We start from the raw sequence: 20102 nt of genomic DNA on the forward strand, positions 1-20102 counted from the left end.
TCCAGTATTTTTGGAATGTCTGGTTGTGCTAGATCAGGAGGAGAATCCCCACACCAAGAGCAAAACTTCTTCCATTGTTTAAGGTATATGGTCGATGTTATGTCTTTTTTACTTTTCAGGAGAGTATTTACTACCTTTGATGACAAGCCCCTGGCTGTAAGGATGGACTTTTTAGTAGCCAGGCAGTTAAGTGGAGGCTTTGTAGGACCGGATGATGAAGAGGTCCCTGGGACAGGAGATCTGCTTGGAGAGGAAGAGAAAAGGGATCTTGAGTTGACATGGAGGAAAGGAGACTGAACCAACTCCTCTTCGGCCAGTATGGAGCTATGAAGATCACCATGGTGTTGCTGGAGCATATTTTTTGTAAGGCTCGGGGGATGAGAGGTAGAGGAGGAAATGCATAGGCCAGATGAAAATTCCAGTCCTGTTGGATGGCATCCAATCCTGTTGGACAATCCCGAGGGTTCAGGCTGAAGAACTTCTTCCTTTTTCTGTTGGACTTTGAGGCGAACAGGTCCACTTGGGGAACATCCCATTTGTCTGTAAGTTGATAGAAGGTCTGGGAACTGCGTTCCCATTCCCCGGAGTTGTCCGAATATAACCTTTATATGGTTGTTGAGGAGCAGGTATTCCGCCATCTATAGAGTCTCCCAGACTGACGCCAGTTCCCGAAAGTTGGAGGATTGAGAACTGACTTCTTCCGACCAACGACCCTGAAAATGAAAGCCTTGAATGTGAGCACCCCAACCTGATTGGCTGGCGTCTGGTTACTGTAACTACCGGATCCAGAATCCAAGGGCAACCTTTCCGTAGATTGGATTCCTTCAGCCACCAGAGGAGTGAAATCTTCACCTTTTGTGAAATTGACATACGTCTGTCCAACGTTAGGGGGGACCTGTTCCACACATGAAGTATGTCGGCTTGTAGGATGCAAACATGGTGTTGGCACCAAGGTACCGCTGGGATGGTTGCAGTCATCGAACCCAAGAGGGACATGGCTTTCCGAATTGTGGTGGATTTTTTCTTCCTGAAGGAGGCAATGTTTGTCATTAAAGTATTCACCTTATCTTGAGGCAGGAATGTCTTCTGTAGGTGTGAGTCCAGGATCATTCCTAGGAATTTCTTCCTGCAGGCTGGTGTCAAGTCAGATTTGTCCAGATTTACTATCCAGCCGACATCTTGTAAGGTAGAAATAGTTATCTGAACGTGTACAGATAGGAGAGATGGAGACTGAGCAACTAGTAGAAGATCGTCCAGATATGGAACGATAGTTATCACATTCTTTCTTAGATAGGCCACTACCTCCAGCATAATCTTTGTGAATAGCCAGGGGGCTGATTAGATTCCGAACGGTAGGGCTTGAAATTGGTAGTGAATTAGTTGATGCTGTGTCTGGACTGCAAATCTGAGATACTTTTGATGAGCAGGATGGATGAGTATGTGAAAATAAGCATCTTTCAAGTCTAACGTTGCTAGAGATGCCCCCTGATGGATAAGGGGAATGGTAGATTTTACGGTCTCCATCTTGACTTTTTTGTGCTTGATAAACCGGTTTAGAGGTTTGAGAATCGTCCTGTAAGTCCCGTTGGGTTTGGGGACTAGGAAGAGGGTTGAGTAATGACCCAAACCGATTTCTTCCTGGGGAACAGGGATGATGGCTCCTAATGATAGCAGATCCTGAACCCCTTTCGTCACACGATCCATCAGAAGTTTGGAATTGAAGTGGGTTATGCAGAATCTTGGGGGGGGGGGGGGGGGGGGGGAAGGAAAGAGAAGTCTATTAAGTACCCACTGTTCAGAATGTTTAATATGAACTGGTTGTTTGTAATCTTCTCCCATTGGTTGTGGAAAAAAAGACAGCCTTCCCCCCCCCCCCCCCACTCTGAAGCTGTCACTTGTTTTTTCCCTCCGAAGAAGGATTAAGGAGGAAACTTTTTCCGCGTCCTCCTTTAGAGTAAGACCATCTTCCTCCTTTACCCTTACCCTTAAACTCGTCTCTTCTTTGGGTGTACTGTGTATAGCGACGAAAAGGTTTCTTACCTTTTTCTTGTTTAGGTGTAGGGAAATCTTTTTTCTTATCAGCCGCCTTATCCAGTATCTCTTCAAGGAAGGAACTGAAGAGTAGATCACCTTCAAAAGGAATTTGACACAGTTTTATTTTAGATGTTGCAACGCCCTGCCAATATTTTAACCAAAGGGCTCTTCTGGTTGCATTCGAGAGGGCAGCAGACTTGGCGGCCTTTCTAACTGATTCGGCAGAAGCATCTGCCAAAAAACCTGTTGCCAATTTCAGCATAGGGATGGCTTTAAGAATGTCTTCCCGAGAGCTAGTACCTCCCAGGTGTGCTTCTAACTGCTCTAACCATATGAAAAGTGCGCTAGATACATTTGTAGCAGCTATATTTGGATTAATGATAGCTGCAGAAGCTTCAAAGCATTTCCTCAGCAATCCTTCCATCTTTCTATCCATTGCATCTTTTAGCTGGGAGGCATCTTCAAAAGGAAGCAATGTCTTTAATATTTTGGATACTTGAAAATCTACTTTGGGAATATTAGCCCATGTTTCAGTATCCTTTTCATCAAAAATGAGTCTGTTACTAAATTCTTTAGGTACAAACAAACAGTCTTTTTTCAGGCTCCTTCCACTCAGTTTTAATAAGGTCTTTAATATTCTCGTGAATGGGAAAAACCTTCTTTTTCTTGGGCTTAAGGCCTCCGAACATAGCATCCTGAATAGACACAGGCTGTTCAGAATCATCAATACCCATAACACTTCTTGGGCTTTAATAAGGGTTTCTGAGTCCTCAGAGGAGAAGTAAATTTCCCAGACTCTTTAGGTGCGGGATCAGTAGTAACTTCACCCTCCTCATAGCCTTCCTTCTCTTCCTCAGACTCAGAATCTGATATAACATATTTGCGCTAGAAGTGGTAGCAGAAGCGGAGGTAGAAGCAGAAGTAGTTGCAGCTGAAGGGGTTAATTTGGACATAAGAGGATTTAATTTCCTGACGAATAACCTTGCGCAGTTCCTCTGAGATGGATACACGTGAAGAGAGATGCAGCTTATTGTAACACACTTTACATAGTTGCTTGGCATAGTCAGGTATTTTGTCATTACAGCCCACACATCTACTTTTTGGCTGCTTTTGTGCCTCTTTTTCTCCCTAAGAGAGAGCCAAGGAAAATAGGAAAAGCAATCCTTTTGTGCCGATTCCCTTTTCTATAAGTAAAAGGAGACCCCAGGGGGTTAACTCACAGAGCCGGCAGTAGACGAGAGAGAAAGAAAGAGAAAAAGAAAGAAAGAAAAAGAAAGAAAGAAAGAAAGAGAAAGAGAGAGAGAAAGAGAGAGAGAAAGAGAGAGAGAAAGAAAGAGAGAGAGATAGAGATAGAGAGAGAGAGAGAGAGAGAGAGAGAGAGAGATAGAAAGAGAGAGAGAGAGAGAAGAAGAGAGAAGAGAGAGAGAGAGAGAGAGAAAAAACAGAGAGAGACAAAAAAAAAAGAAAAAAAAAGAAGAGAGAAAGAGAGAAAAAAGAAAGAAAGAGAGAGAAAGAAAGAAAGAGAGAGAAAGAGAGAGAAAGAGAGAGAAAGAGAGAGAGAGAGAGAGAGAGAGAAAGAGAGAGATAGAGAGAGACAGAGAGAGACAGAGAGAGAGAGAGAGAGAGAGAGAGAGATAGAGAGAGAGAGAGAGAGATAGAGAGATAGAGAGAGAAAGAGAGAAAGAGAGAGAGAAAGAAAGAAAGAGAGAAAGAGAGCGAGCAAGAGTGTGAGAGATACATCTTACCCTTAAATACTGCTGAGTATGATTTGAATTTGGCGCCCATCATCACCTGACGCCACTGCCGAACTTCCGGTCCGCCTCCAGCACGTCCACCGCACTTTGATAGGAGGTCTTTTTGAATTTGGCCCCAAAAACGCCCTGCCGCGATCCCGGAAGCCCATAGGAGGGGATCGTGCGCCGGCGTCTGACATCATCCGTGCGTCACATCCGCCGCGTGCCTAGTACCAGGAGCGGTGACGCGCGCGAGGGGGAAGCGGCAGCCTGAATAGTCTCCCTGCATCAACCCTTATTGAGCGCCGCAGGGAGACCGGGACACGAGGGATCCAACAAGGGACCCAAAACTCAGCCATGACCGGACCTTGCAGGGGGAACAGAGGATCACTCCGGACCGCATCCTGAGGCTGTCGTCCCGACCCATGACCCTGGAAGGATCACAGGTAACTCTGCATTCCATCTGATCCTGACAGGAACAGGAAAAACACTGAGGTGGGATTGGGGAAGTGCCCTTTTAACCTCTCTCTGTATTTCCTGTTCCTGTTAGGTCAAGGGTGACATCCTCCATGTGGTGCTGTCATGTGGACGATTTATAAAAATTCATTTTTCGGCTAATAAAACCAATTACAAAGTTTCTTAAAATCGCCTGTACTATTGATTTCTGCAATAAAAATTTGGACAGAGACACTTCAACCCTTTGAGGACCAGGCCCTAAATGACCCAGTGGACCGGCCAAATTTTGATCTTAGTGTTTTCGTTTTTCCCTCCTCCCCTTCTAAGAGCTCCAGCACTTTCAGTTTTCTATCTACAAGCGATGTAAGTGCTTGTTTTTTACAGGAATAGTTGTACTGTGTAATGGAGTCTTTCATTTTACCATAACATGTATGATGGAATCCCAAATATATTATTTATGAAGATATAAATTGGTGAAATCGTAAAAAAGAATGCAATATGGTAACGTTTGGGAGGTTCCTGTGTCTACGTAATGCACTATATGGTAAAAGCGACATGATACAATTATTCTATAGGTCAGTTCGAACTCGACCATACGCAGGTTTACGCAGATTCTCTAATGTTATATATATTTTTTTAAATGAAATCCTTTTTTTTGGCAATTAATTTTTAGGCATAGCATTGATCAGTGTTATCGGCAATCTGCTCATTGAGCCTGCCTGTGCAGACTTAGTGCAACAGATCGACGATCAGACCGCACGGAGGCAGGTGAGAGACCTCCGGCGGTCAGTTTTAACGATCGGGACCCCTGCAGTGTGACAGAGACCCCCGATCGGTAAGTGACAGGGGACTCCCCCTGTCACTTTCACTTAAACGCCGCGGCGTTTAAGGAGTTAATGACACGCGGCAGCGAGATCGCTGCAGCGTGTCATCACCGGTGAGGTCTCCGCTCCGGAGGGCGCTTCATAGCCGGAGAAACACCCAGGACGTATAATTACGCCCTAGGTAGTCTGGGGACAGACTTCCATGGCGTAACTATACGCCCTGGGTCGTGTAAGGGTTAAAGTGTACCAGTCAAACAAAAACCCTTCGGTCTAAGTGCTCACCACACTAGCAATATAAAGTTGATAAGCCACAATATTCACGTATGGTGTACGAGTAGTGATTTTGCATCTATAACAACCAGTAATATATTCCATAACACCAGTACTATTGTAAATGCCTTTCAGTTTCAGAAAGTTTACACAAGGTGCTGGCGTGTTCTTCTTTCAGCTCTGAGATTTTCCTTTTGGGATTTTCTTTTGCATTTTCCAGCTCTTGGTTTTTCCTGTAAGGAACACAACTAGTGTAAAAAGGCTTGACCTGCAGAATTTTACGAATTCTGAGTTAGAGGGCCATCAATGGCGTTATCACAACTACTTGAACAATCTTCCTTTGTTTTCTCCACAACAACCATTCACCTTTCGTCTCATTTGAAAGCCAATGTTAGTGTCAGGACCCCAGTAATATCCAAGTCAAAAAGTCTTTGTGACCAGGCAAACATGGTTAACCCTTTAAATACAGGCAACATTTTCATTTTCAGGGGCAACCAGAAATAATGCCTGCAAGGGAATACTTTAGATGATTTCATATGTGCTAGCCAGCCTTGTTTGGGGGGGGGGGGGGGGGGGGGGGGGTCTTGAGGACTGCTGCAGCCAATAGCACAGCTCACCCTTTTATAGTTTCTTCCAGACGACCAAGCTTCTCTGCCCTCTCTTTGTTCACTTGCTCTATTTGGAGAATCATTTTCTCAGCTTCTTCCTCCTGGTGTTGTAGTCTATCAAGTTCATCCAGCACCCCCTCCAGCTCATCTTCCAGAAGACTGCTCTCTTTCGCCATTTCCTCTTGCACTTTCTGCAGTTCCAGCTTAAGAGCACTGGAGGTCTCCTAAGGAGAGAGAAGATTGATAACTACATTCAGTACCATCAGAGGTGGTGGGCATCATACGTAAACTTTCCAATAGAACAGGCATCAGTGCTCCAGATCTCACCATTTCCTTCTGCAACTGCATTTTCAGTTCTTCTTCTCGCCTTTGTAAGGCCTCACACTGCCCATCTCCTTGGCTCATTTTCTCCTTTAAGGCTTCCAATTCCACAGATAAACTGTTCTTTTTTGTGTTGCTTTCAGTTAATACATTATCTGTAACATACAGGAATAAATCAGTTTAGACAATTGTCACTGTATGATAAAAGGGGCATGACTTCTTAAACCATGGGTCTCCAAACTGCGGCCCTCCAGCTGTTGTGAAACTACAACTCCCATCATGCCTGGACAGCTAAAGCTTTGGATTTGGTTGTCTAGGCATGATGGGAAATGTAGTTTTGCAACAGCTGGAGGGCCACAGTTTGGAGACCCATGTCTTAAACCATAGCCCATTCTACCATAGAACATATATTAATCATGCAATACAGCCTGTACTAGGGTTTCAGGACATATAACCAACGTCACAGTCTGGCAGGACATATGCAGTACATCAGCATCAAATTGCCATACGCTTGTTGTGTGCTGCAGATGTCTGTCCTAGCGGGGACGTCAGCTCAGTGAAGATTAGGGGACAACTCTTGGCATAAACAGTTGTAGTAGCCTGCTGTGTCATCTGTGACTACTTCAGCCCTGAGGACCACCCTGGCATCCCACACCAGCCACAACCTCTTCCCAATTACAGTGACTTGCTGATCCCATAGAACTGCCCTGCTCAGCTAGTGGCTGCAGAGGTGTTCCATTCAAGTCAACAATTGGCTAAAGGGGTCAGTCCCTGTAAAGTCAGCACATCAGGTGGTGACTAGTGATGACAAACAGTGGAAAAATTTCCACGTTAGGCCATGTGACCTAACAGTCAAATCCCAGCGTCTGGAGAAATTGGGGGACTCACTACGGCTGCCATGAAACATTGCTGTATCCATGTTTACCAGCACTTTCCAGGTGGCATCCATTTTCTCCAGACACAGGGAGTTGAATGTTCAGTTCGTGTTCAACCACATGACTGAACATGGACATTTTTCTGATTTTCTGGTGCCCAGTGGGATACCAGAAGCCTCAGCACAGCATCTGATCTGTAGTCTAATGGTATAGCTTAAAGAGTCACTGTCGTGAAATTTTTTTGGGCAGAAATCAATAGACCATGCCATTTTAAGAAACTTTGCAATTGGGTTTATTAGCCGAAAAAATGAATTTTTATCATGAAAAAGCAGTTTGAAGCTCTCCCTCCTGTCTTCATTGTTCTCCTATGGAGAGGGAAAAAAAGACACCAAAACAGGACAACAAAGTTAATGAAAAGCTACATTATCCTCTGTCCTCTCTCCTCTAAATAGCCCCCCCCCCCTTGTTCTCTGCTGCCCACATTTCTCCTCCGTCTCTTCCCCCCCCCCCCCTCCCCTCTTCATAGCACAGACAGGATGTGTCTGATTAAGATTTTCTAATTCTGAGCAGTGATTGACAGAAAGGGGGGGGACCTGGGAAAAGGCTTTTTATATGCAGATAATGGCATATTTGCCTAAAACCCAATTACAAAAGTTTCTTAAAATCGCCTGGACTATTGATTTCTGCAAATCGACAGTGACTAAGTAAACCTGCCAGACCAACTCTGCCACTTACCCTTTTCTTGCAGCATTACAGTATACTTGTCCTCCAGTTCTCGCATTTTGGCCAATAGTTCCTCTTTCTTTTGCCTGAAGTCCTCTCCTTGGCTTACTTGTCCAAGCTGAGGAGCTTTTAAAGCAGAAAGAGCTTGGTCTATGAGCAGCTTGTAGTTTTCAGCTTTCAAAAGGACATCACTGAAAACAGATCAATTTGTTCCACATCAGGCATAGTAGCTTTGTTCCACATGAGGCATAAAATTCTAAAGTAACGAACTCTGTGCCAGCAAACAGGGGCCCTGGCATCATCATTTCCATTTCTCTGTCTGAAACAACTTTGGTTACAGTGGCCCCTAATCCAGAGGCCGATGGAGGCCTGATCATAAATGTAAACGAGCTCCAATCTGCCAGATCGGCGTTTGTTTACTGGGCCTATTACACGGCCCGATAATAGTTTAGCGAGGTCTGCAGGGACATTGTTACCGATGTCCTTGCAGCCCTTGTTTAAACACCATACTTTCCTAAACGTTGCAGCTCTTCTCCTGCGCTCCTTTCTCCCTCCGGGTCCCGTGCGCAGCATCTTCGGAGCGACCTGTCTGAGCTGACAGACTGCTCCTGGACAGTGATTGGCTGAGCGGTCTGTCAGCTCAGACAGGCCGCACCAAAGCTTTTGCTGCGCGCAGGACCAGGAGGAAGAAGGAGCGCAGGTGATGACCTGCAACATGCTTAGGTAAAGGATGGTGCTTGTGAAATCGGTCGTCCGCCACACACCGCTATTCCACGCAGTGATGCGTGGTCGGTGCCTGATGATTTTAGGTTTGAACCTAAATAAACGATCAGTCGATGACACAATCATCGGCTGATAGTTGTCTCTATTCCACGCAGAGATAATCGCCCAATTATTGCTCCGTGGAATAGGACCCCAAGTCCCCTGAAAGTGAATGGGCCTCATCTATTAAAAGGACAACTCCCACAAAACATTTTTTTGCCTTATTTAACACACATTACAAAGTTATATAACTTTGTAATGTGGTTAAATAACTGGTCTGGCCCCCTTCCCCCACTTTCCGCCCCCCGCCCCCGGAAGTTAAAGAAGGTATACATTACCGATTACGGTCGTCCTGACCCCTCTTCTCCCTGGCGCCATCTGGTGACGACGACGTCAGAGCCGGGGGACAGTCCGGGTCTTCCTCCTCTGCGTCTTCATGGAAAGTGAATGGGAGAGAAAAGGCTGCTGGTGCACATGCACACCAGCAGCCTTTTCATTGGTTGAAGCGCATCACATGGCTTCCAGCTTGCTCAGCCCCAATTGGCTGAGCTTGCTGGAAGCCATGTGATGCGCTCCAGCGCAAGCGCACTGGCAGCCTTCTCTTCCATGGACCCGGAAGTGAGATACATCGCTGGACGGCGGACGCAGGTGACTGAGGCGGACGACGGGCGAATCAAGTGGCGATAGTCACCGGAGGGATGGTGAGTATGGTGTCTGTGTGTATGTTTTTTTTGGGGGGGTCCCGCCGCAGTTTTCCTTTAACCCCTTGCCTCTAAAGCCTGTTTTGGCCTTAATGACCAGGCTCATTTTTCAAAATCTGACCTGTCTCACTTTATGCGCTTATAGCTCACTGATGCTGTAACGTATGCTAGCGATTCTGAGATTGTTTTTTCGTCACATATGGCACTTTATATTAGTAGCAAAATTTGGTCACTACTTTGTGTATTTTTTGTGAAAAACATCAAAATATCATAAAAAATTTGAAAATTTTGCATTTTATGAACTTCTGAAATTCTCTGCTTCTAAAAAAGCAAGTCATAGCACATAAATTAGTTGCTAAATCACATTACCAATATGTCCTCTTTATTCTGGCATAATTTTGGAAACATATTTTACTTTTTTAGGGTGTTACTGGGCTTAGAAATTTATTAGCAAATTATCACATTTTGTGAAAATTTCCAAAACTGATTTTTTTTAGGGACCAGTTCTTTTTTTAAATGGATTTAGAAGGCTTGTATACTGGAAACCCCCATAAGTGACCCCATTTTGGAAACTAGACACCTTAAAGAATTAATCTAGGGGTATAATGAGCATTTTAACCCTACAGGGGCTGGAGGAAAGTATTCACAATTAGGCCGTAAAAAAATCGAAAATTTAAATTTTCAAATAATATAAACGTTTAGATTAAAGTTTCTCATTTTCAAAAGGAACATGAGAAAAAAAGCATGCCAAAATTTGTAACGCAGGTTTTCCTGAATACAACGGTACCCCATATGTGGGCGTAAACCACTGTATGGGCACACAGCAGGGCTCAGAAGGAAGGGAGCGACAATTGGCTTTTTTAATGCAGATTTTGCTGAAGAAGTTTCTGAGCGCCAGGTGCGTTTGCAGAGCCCCTGTAGTGTCCGCAGAATAGAATCCCCCCAAAAGTCACCCCATTTTCGAAACTACACCCCTCAAAGAATTCATCTTTGGGTAGGATGAGCACTTTGATCCCACAGGTATTAGAGGAAAGTATTCAGAATTAGACAGTAAAAATGAAAAACACGAAATTTTCCAATAATATGTTTGTTTAGTTTGAAATTTCTCAATTTCACGAGGAACAAGAGAAAAAAAGTACCCCAAAATTTGTAACGCAGGTTCTCCTGAATACAACGGTACCCCATATGTGGGCGTAAACCACTGTATGGCCACACAGCCGGGCTCAGAAGGGAAGGAGCGCCTATTAGCTTTTTCAATGCAGATTTTTCTGAAGAAGTTTCTGAGCGCCAGGTGCGTTTGCAGCTCCCCTGTAGTGTCCGCAGACGAGAAACCCCCCATAAGTCACCCCATTTTGGAAAGTACACCCCTCAAGGAATTCATCTTTGGGTGTGGTGACCATTTTGACCCCACAGGTATTAGAGGAAAGTATTCAAAATAAGACAGTAAAATTGAAAAACTAGAATTTTTCCAATAATATGTTCGTTTAGTTGGAAATTTCTCAATTTCACGAGGAACAGGGGAGAAGCTGCATGCCAAAATCTGTAACGCAGGTTCTCCTGAGTAGAATGGTACCCCATATGTGGGCATAAACCACTGTATGGGCACCCAGCTGGGCTCAGAAGGGAAGGAGCGCCAATTAGCATTTTCAGTGCAGATTTTTCCGAAGAAGTTTCTGAGCGCCAGGTGCGTTTGCAGCGCCCCTGTAGTGTCAGCAGAATAGAACCCCCCCAAAAGTCACCCCATTTAGGAAAGTACACCCCTCAAAGAATTCATCTTGGGGTGTGGTGACCATTTTGACCCCACAGGTATTAGAGGAAAGTATTTAAAAGTAGAGAGTAAAAAAGAAAAACTCTTTCCAATAATATGTTTGTTTAGTTTGAAATTTCTCAATTTCACGAGGAACAGGAGAGAAAATGTACCCAAAAATTTATAACGCAGGTTCTCGTGAGTAGAACGGTACCCCATATGTGGGTATAAACCACTCCATGGGCACACAGCAGGGATCAGAAGGAAGGGAGCGCCAATTAGCATTTTCAGTGCAGATTTTGCTGAAGAAGTTTCTGAGCGCCAGGTGCATTTTTTAGTGCACCTGTAGTGCCAGCGTAGTAAAATCTCGCCATAAGTCACCCCATTTTGGAAAGTACACCCCTCAAAGAATTCATCTTGGGGTGTGGTGACCATTTTGACCCCACAGGTATTAGAGGAAAGTATTCAAAAGTAGACAGTAAAAATGAAAAACTCGAATTTTTCCAGTAATATGTTCCTTTAGTTGGAAATTTCTAAATTTCACGAGGAACAGGAAAGAAAACGTACCCCAAAATCTGTAACGCAGGTTCTCCTGAGTAGAACAGTACCCCATATGTGGGCATAAACCACTGTATGGGCACACAGACGGGCTCAGAAGGGAAGGAGCGCCAATTTGCTGGAGCAAAACCGCAGCTAGTAACAGTTATTAGAATAGTGCAGTTACTAAAATACAATAAAAAAATTAGATTACAGGTAATGTGGGGTGGTTACAGGTAATCTGGAGGTGGTTACGGGTAATCTGGAGGTGGTTATGGGTAATCTGCGGTGGTTACAGACAATCTGGGGTGGTTACAGGTAACCTGCTGTGGTTACGGCCAACGTGGGGTGGTTACGGACAATCTGGGTTGGTTACGGATAAACTGAAGTGCTTATATGTAATTTGGGTTGGTTACGGCAATCTGGAGGGGGTCTTTGGCAATTTGGGGTGGTTAGAGGCAACGTGCGGCCGTCAGTGGCAACGTGCGGCCGTCAGTGGCAACGTGCGGTGGTTACGTGTAATCTGGCGTGATTACGGGCAACCTGGGGCGATTAGGGGCAATGTGCAGTGGTTACGGGTAATCTGGTGTGATTACAGGCAACCTGGGGTGGTTACGGGTAATCTGTTGTGATTACATGCAACCTGGAGTGGTTAGGGGCAACGTGCGGTGGTTAGGGGCAACGTGTGGTTGTTACGGGAAATCTGGCATGATTACGGGCAACGTGCGGTGGTTACGGGCAACGTGCGGTGGTTACGGGCAACGTGCGGTGGTTACGGGCAACGTGCGGTGGTTACGGGCAACGTGCGGTGGTTACGGGCAATCTGGCGTGATTTCGGCCAACCTGGGGCGGTTATGGGCAACGTGCGGTGGTTACGGGCAACGTGCGGTTGTTACGGGCAACGTGCGGTGGTTACGGGCAATGTGCGGTTGTTACAGGCAATGTGTGGTGGTTACGTGCAATCTGGCGTGATTTCGGCCAACCTGGGGCGGTTATGGTCAACGTGCGGTGGTTACGGGTAATCTGGGGGGTTAGGGGTAATTTGGGAGTAAACTGCAATTATTACTATAATAAAAAGTGTGTGTGTTTTTTTTTTGTGTGTTTGTCACTTTTTGTACTTTACATATTCATTTTCACTGTATTACTATGATTACTGTGATATTTTCTATCACAGTAATCATAGTTTAGTGACAGAGACCAAATTGGTCTCTGTCACTTTAAATTTTCAGAGCTGGATGCTTCTGGCGCACATGCGCACATCAGAAGCAGCCAGGACACCGAAGAGGAAGGAGCTCCAGGATCAGGTAACGTATAATGGGAAGGGCGGGTGACTGGGGGACGGGGGTGACTGGGGGACGGGGGTGACTGGGGGGGTGGGGGGCGACTTGGGGGGGGGGCACGGTGACACTTTTTATCCCCTGTCACCAATGATTTATGGTGACAGGGGATAAAAAGTGCCGGCAGCACTGGGAACAGGCGATCGGCGGTATATAGTATATACCGCCGATCGCCTGTTCCGGGACCCCACAGGGGGGTCCCCGATCACTGCCCCATGCTCTCCGCTACCTCCGGTGGCGGAGAGCATGGGGCTTTGATCATTCTTTCATTTCCATCCCTGCGAATAAACATCGTTTATTCGCAGGGATGGGGGCGGCCATCTTGGATCTGATGGCCGCCCGGGGAGGGAGCGGGTTAGTGATCGGGGCACTAGGGGGGCTGATCTGGGGTCTGATTATTACATTTTCATCTCCCCCCACCGTGGATTCACGGTGGGGGGAGATGAAAGCTGTCGGCGGCGCCGGTACCGGAGATTGCCGGTATAATGTTGATATCGGCGATCTCCGGTACCGGCAGCAGTGGAAGGGGGGCCAGGGGACACTGTGACAGTGGCGGCGGGAGGAGGCAACGTCTTGCAGCCTCCTCCCGCCGCCCGATCAGCGGCGAACACCACATCTCCCACATAGACGCTGCGGTCGCATCGACCGCGGCGTTTATGGGGTTAACTGCCCGGGGGGAGCGCGGCTCCCCTCCGGGCAGAGGCAGCGGGAGGATGTGGTGTGATACTGCCTCCTCCCGCTGCCCGATCTCACTTACGGGCTGCGGGGGGAGGCAGGAACAACATGACGTTTGGGGAACGTCATGTTGCATTAAGTACCTACTTTACATGACGTTCCCCAAACGTCATTTTGCGGCAAGGGGTTAAAACAAAAAAAGTTATATATTGCCCATACCAACCACTTTCATTTCACCAGAGCAGTTTTAAAAGCAAAAACAGCCCTCGGATTGCTATAAGTAAGAGTGACAGGCTGTACAGAGTAGCTTTGTACATTTACTGGGTTATCCAGGCAAAACATATTGATTAGCTATCAGTATGCTCAGTGTCCAACCAGGTGCAGCCACTACACAGTGGGCACAGACTACTGCTTCTGTCCCCGTTGACTGTATTCCTCAGTATGTATTGCTTTGAAAACCCCTGTACCTTTATGTACATTATATAACAAGAAATGAGCAGTAAAACATTGCAAACCCCCCCCCCCCCCCCAAAAAAAAAAAAAAAAACCAAATCAAACACAGTTCTGAGGCTCACCTCATCTGCTCCAGAGTAGCAGTCCATCTCTTCTCAGTCTCCGCTTTCTCCTGGACCAACTTCTTTTGCTCTTCTGTGTCAGCACTGTGTGAAGGAACACATTCCTTACATTAGTGAATGATGGATAAATAAAGCTGGGTCTACATGTAATTCCCTTTAATAGTTACTTTACTTCATAGGACACCAACTTATCCTGCAGCACACATCAGTCCATGTCCTCTTTAGGGCTCACAGTCTATATCAGCAGATCCACACTAACAGAGACTGAGGGTGGTATTACACGGGCCGAGCAGGGCCCGATAATACCTGTAAACGAGCAGCGATCTGCTAGATCGTTGCTCGTTTACTGGGCCTATTACACGGCCCGATAATCGTTTGACAAGAGCTGCAAGGACATTGTTACCGATGTCCTTGCAGCCCTTGCTAAACTGGCATACGTTACCCATCCACGTTCCAGGGCTGCTCCTGCCGTCCGCTTCTCCGGGGTCCCGTGCGCGCTCTAGCTTCACAGCGGCCTGTGATAGGCCGGCTGAGCGGCCTATCAGCTGACAGGCCTCTGTGAAGCTAGAGCGCACGCGGGACCCTGGGAGAAGCGAAGCGGACGGCAGGAGCAGCCCTGGAACGTGGATGGGTAATGTATATCGTTAGTCGCCGGCCACGCACCGCTATTACACGCAGCGGTGCGCGGTCGGCGCCCAACGAAAATAGGGTCTAACCTATATCAACGATCAGCCGATGATAGTTGTCATCGGCTGATCGTTGCATTTATTACACGGAGCGATAATCGGCCGAATCGGGCCAATTCGGCCGATTATCATTCCGTGTAATAGTACCCTAAGACTCATTTGCTACTGGCTGTAGCAGGTGTGCATTAAGCCTAACACCACAAATGCATTCTTGTCCTCTAGCAATTCACGTCCCTTCATGAAGTTACACTTATGTATCGACAGGAAATGTGTAATTTAGTCTTTTAGTGTGGCTAGCAATACAAACATTTCTCTTCAAAGCTATGGAGCGCACATGTAGAAGTGTCTAATAACAGAAATAAGATTTTTCTGCATTAAAAAAAAAAAGCTTCTAACTTTGCTTCAGCCTCTCGTAGTTTGTGCTCCATGTCTTTAAGTCGAGAAAGGGCCTGCAAAAGAGATTAAGCATATTTAGTTTAGGAAAAACTCATGGAAGCCACAAAATTAAAGTAATTCCTAGTATTGCAGGCAAAGACTGTAGCAAACAGTGGTGATACGTGACCATCTATGTAGGCTGAGATTTACAATCTGCAAATTTTTATTTTTCTTCTTCTGTTATAGAAGCAGCCATATTGCCAGCACTTCTGTTAAATTATGTGGTATAGAAAACTCCTTTTATTTTGCATATATGCATTTTTGCATATATTTTTCTTCCCCAATAAGATCACTGATCACTGCAGAGACAAACAGCAGACACCCCACTGTGTTATTTTCAAAGGTGTTATAGCTACATCACAGGGCAGTAAGGGTTGATGGGACTGAAACGGTATCTGAGGAAGCCCCCTCTGAGCTTTGCCACAGATTCAGTTTAATATGCTGCAGATAAGCCACATACAGCATTAAAGGGGTTATCAAGGATTAGAAAAAGCAGCTACTGTCTTTGCCAAAACAGGATCACCCCTGTCCCCAGGCTGTGTGTGGTATTACAACCCAGCTCCATTAACTTCAAATGGAACTGAGCTGCAAAACCCACACCCAAACTTAGGACAGGAGAGGTGCTGTTTGTGGAAGAAAGCAGCTATATTTTTTAGGCCTGGAGAACACTTTAAAGAAAAACTGCCCTTCAAAAATTGTATAGTTGAATTGCAAACTTATAATGAACATGAATAGAGGAAATACTTTGGTGGTGCACTCACCAGGCTCTGCTCATGTATCTGAGATGCTGCACTTTGTAGCTTACTCTCGTATTCTTGTTCTTGGGCAGTCATTTGCAGCTTAAGATCCTGGAGTGAAAGTAACAGATAAATAGATTATCCTGTACATGAAATCTCAATAGCTATTCAGGATTGACAATCACATTCTTAAAAAAAAAAAAAAAAAAAAAAAAAAAAAGAAGCAACTCCAGCAGAAAAAAAAATTGTTTCAAAATCATTGGTGTGAGAAAGTGCCAGAGATTTGTAACTTACATCTATTAAAAAAAATCTCAAGTCTTCCAGTATCTTTTCAGCTGCAGTATGTCAGACATGTAGGACATACAGCAGTTGATAAGTAGTGGAAGACTTGAAATTTTTTTTTATAGCACTAACAAATATCGGAACATTGACACCAGTTGATGTGAAAGAATTTTTTTTGCTGGAGTTGCCCTTTAAAGAGACTCCGTACCCACAATCTGACACCCCCCCCCCCCAAACCACTTGTACCGTTAGATAGCTGCTTTTAATCCAAGATCTGTCCTGGGGTCCGTACGGCAGGGGATGCAGTTATAGTTATAAAAAGGGGATTTTGTGAGTACTCACCGTAAAATCCTTTTCTCGTCGATGTTCATTGGGGGACACAGTATACTATAGAAGGGAGGGCACCACTGAAATAACGGAAAGAGCAGGGGTGCTGCAGAACTAAATACTGAACTGTAAAAAAGAGGGAAAGAAAGTACTGAATCAGCACACCCAAAGTAATAAATAAACTTATAATTTAAGTACAGACACAAACATAAAAACATTTAAAAACAAGTACAAAAAGTGCATACCATAATAAGTCGCACTAAAACCATTGTCCACAAGGTGGCAGCACATAAGCTGCCTAAATCCCACAATAAGGAAGAAGGAGATGATAGGTTGCTGTATATAGAGGCAAAGTGCAGGTAATGCAAAAATAAAGTGTCACAAGTGCATGGTAAACTGCCACTTTCCCCTATAGACAGATAAGCTAAAGTACAAACATACACTAGCCCCAAGGAAAAAGAAGGACTGATGAATACAACCTGACGAAGTCGCACTGTGCGACGCAACGCTTTGGGCGGTTCTTTCCCATTTTGTCCACTAGACATTGGCTGCGGTACAGGTTGTATTCATCAGTCCTTTTTTCCTTGGGGCTAGTGTATGTTTGTACTTTAGCTTATCTGTCTATAGGGGAAAGTGGCAGTTTACCATGCACTTGTGACACTTTATTTTTGCATTACCTGCACTTTGCCTCTATATACAGCAACCAATCATCTCCTTCTTCCTTATTGTGGGATTTAGGCAGCTTATGTGCTGCCACCTTGTGGACAATGGTTTTAGTGCGACTTATTATGGTATGCACTTTTTGTACTTGTTTTTAAATGTTTTTAAGTTTGTGTCTGTACTTCAATAAACTTATAATTTTTGATATATTACTTTGGGTGTGCTGATTCAGTACTTTCTTTCCCTCTTTTTTACATTTACATTGGGGGACACAGACACATAGGGTATAGGCTGGTGCCACTAGGAGGCGACACTAAGCAAAGGAAAAAGTGTTGGCTCCTCCCACCAGGGTCGGTGGAGTCCACCGACCCTTCTCCCTGCATATAGCACATGAGAGACCCCATTGCCTGAGGAAGGTCCATAGCGGACCGAAACGTCGCACTATATCTTATTGGTCTCATCTCTTGCATTTCTTATGTACGGTCGGAGTAAATACCTTGTATCTATTTGCTAAATAAAAACCCTCACTTATTCTTGCAACATCGAGTGCCGTGGTTTTCTCCTATACAAGGCAGGGTTATAGGGCAGATACCAATCCAACAAGTATGGCCAATGAGAAAAGGCCCTGTTGTAAGCCAAAAGACATGGAGACTGGACTTAGCAGGACAGATGAATCACCTAGAACCAGATGGAGAACAGAGAACACAAAGATGGCCATCATGGAGACGAGATGGCAAAGACTGTAGGCCAGAAAAAAAAAAAGCAGCTTCGGGAGGAACTAGGGGTGACATAAGAGCCTGTATTAAACTCAGGACTGATCTAGATGACAACACCCTGGTCTAGGCTTCCCAATGCCATGTCATGGCTCAGGCAAGCCAAAGTCAATACGGAGCAGAAAAAGGCCTGACCCACCGACGGTGATCTTATCGAACAAGCATTACCGGGGCGTGGGAGAAGCACCAAAAGGGCAGGTGCATTGAGATGCAAGGTCTGACGTCTGCAGTAGGGCAGAAAGGCAATTACACCTCCCAACCTATTCAGTTAGGATAAAAGAACTCAAAGAAGGGGTTCCACAGCAGATGTTCGCTTCAAAATGAGATGTCTCACCTCTAGCAGAGAAAGATCAAATAGGGGCTGACACTGGTGTCAGTAGAAGCAAGGCAAAAAGAAAAAAAACTACAGTAAGTAGCACTCCAGGGAATAACAGAGCCTGGATCAGCACAGTAGGGTTTCCCTAGGTTGAACCTGATGGACTCTTGTCTTCTTTCAACCTTATTTACTATGTTACTATGTAAGGCTGCTCCTGGCAAGGTGGACCAGAAGATAGTCGGCATCAATAGGGACAGGCAAATAAGGCCTGAGATACAAAGCAGCCCTGTGGCTGTGGAAGAACTAGCCGACGTCCAGTTTAGGTCTGAGCTTGTAGCGCAGCTGACAATAGGACCATCCACAAAGGAGCGGAAGCTGCATAAGGTAAAGCCCGGTCCTTGTCAGCTTCCAATGTGACCTATGATGCACCTGGACATACCAATGACCTGGCATAGAAAGGGGGAAAAAATAGGCAGGCTGTACAGCATAAGGGATAAATGTAGACCCCCAGAGATCCATCTGCCAAACCCTGAGATAGAACATAACCAGGCAAGGCGGCTGTACTCACCCGTACACTACCTGTGGAAGTAGATACCATGGTCGGCTGCCCTTAGGCATCCCGCATAAACAGGGGGGCAGGGTTCTGGAATGGTTATCATAGGCATCTGATAAAGACAGTGCTGCAAGGTAACACATTTATTCCACCTATGGAAGAGGATAATGTGACAACCACTGGAACCATAACAGGGACCAGGTGTGATGGAGGAAAAAACCTTCATGCCATGCGAAAACGATATTGCCTGCAGCCATCGATGAAGTACGTGAAGCAATACCTGTGAAAAAAAGGAAGGAATCTATAATACGCCTCAAAGTACCACCCTAGGAGTGGTGCATTGAGGTTAATGGTGTTGCGAGAACAGTTGCAGGGCACAGGAAGAACCCTCTGTGCAGCCCCTTCAACCTGTCTACAAGGGGGAGTAAAGGTGGCTGGCAGGTACTAGATAAAGAGCAAAAGGATATCTCTGAAAACAAAGCACTCCTACAGGAGGAGGGAAGTGACCACTGGCATAGCCAAAGCGGACCAGAAGTTAAGACTAACACCATACCTCTGCCTACAGAAGGGAGAGATGACAGCCAACAAAATGGTAAAAATGTACTGTGGAAATGACAGGCGGTACCTCTGTATCCCACAATTTCTCTTCCTGGGATGAGGGCAATATAATGTCTGACATAGCAGCAGGTGGTGCTACAGGGAAGGGTAACACTGTAGCCGAAGCACTTCACCTCTAGAAAGGGAATAATATGACTGACCTGGTGGTAAATGGTTTTCCTCAAAACCACAAAGGTACCACTGTAGCACGAATACCGTACCCATGAAAGGGACTGACGTGACTGCTGGAGGAGAGCACCATGACTGTTCCACTAGATAGAGAGCGGACATAGCAATGGCCTTGGCATAAGACAGGCAGGATTATGTCACTGCAAAATGTAGTATCACTGTGGCCCAATTACATTACTTGTGTAAGGAAAAATCAGGACTACGGATGTAGCAATAGTCAGTTATGCGATAAGCAGAAAGGCCTTGTAGTCAAATTACATCACTTGCAAAAGGGAGCAATATTACTGTTATTGTAGCGGTAGTCTGGAAAGTGTGGCAGGCCGGTTTGCACTGTGGCAGAATTACATCACCTGTGAAAGGGAGCCAAAG

The 20102-nt window shown here is 45.5% G+C and overlaps 1 protein-coding gene across 1 annotated transcript in view; it reads right to left on the reverse strand.

The window, feature by feature from the left end:
• Positions 1–20102, reverse strand: part of LOC138782143 (hyaluronan mediated motility receptor-like) — a 40334-nt gene that overhangs the window by 13668 nt on the left and 6564 nt on the right. The window contains exons 6-13 of the mRNA XM_069956806.1: positions 17898–17983; positions 16061–16147; positions 15261–15313; positions 14179–14262; positions 7857–8035; positions 6253–6401; positions 5935–6149; positions 5446–5550 (exon numbers count right to left, since the gene is read on the reverse strand). Coding sequence (XP_069812907.1) covers positions 5446–5550; positions 5935–6149; positions 6253–6401; positions 7857–8035; positions 14179–14262; positions 15261–15313; positions 16061–16147; positions 17898–17983 — 958 coding nt within the window. The remainder of the gene's footprint in view (positions 1–5445; positions 5551–5934; positions 6150–6252; positions 6402–7856; positions 8036–14178; positions 14263–15260; positions 15314–16060; positions 16148–17897; positions 17984–20102) is intronic.

The sequence above is a fragment of the Dendropsophus ebraccatus genome, chromosome 1 (assembly GCF_027789765.1).
Source record: "Dendropsophus ebraccatus isolate aDenEbr1 chromosome 1, aDenEbr1.pat, whole genome shotgun sequence".
Lineage (NCBI taxonomy): Eukaryota > Metazoa > Chordata > Amphibia > Anura > Hylidae > Dendropsophus > Dendropsophus ebraccatus.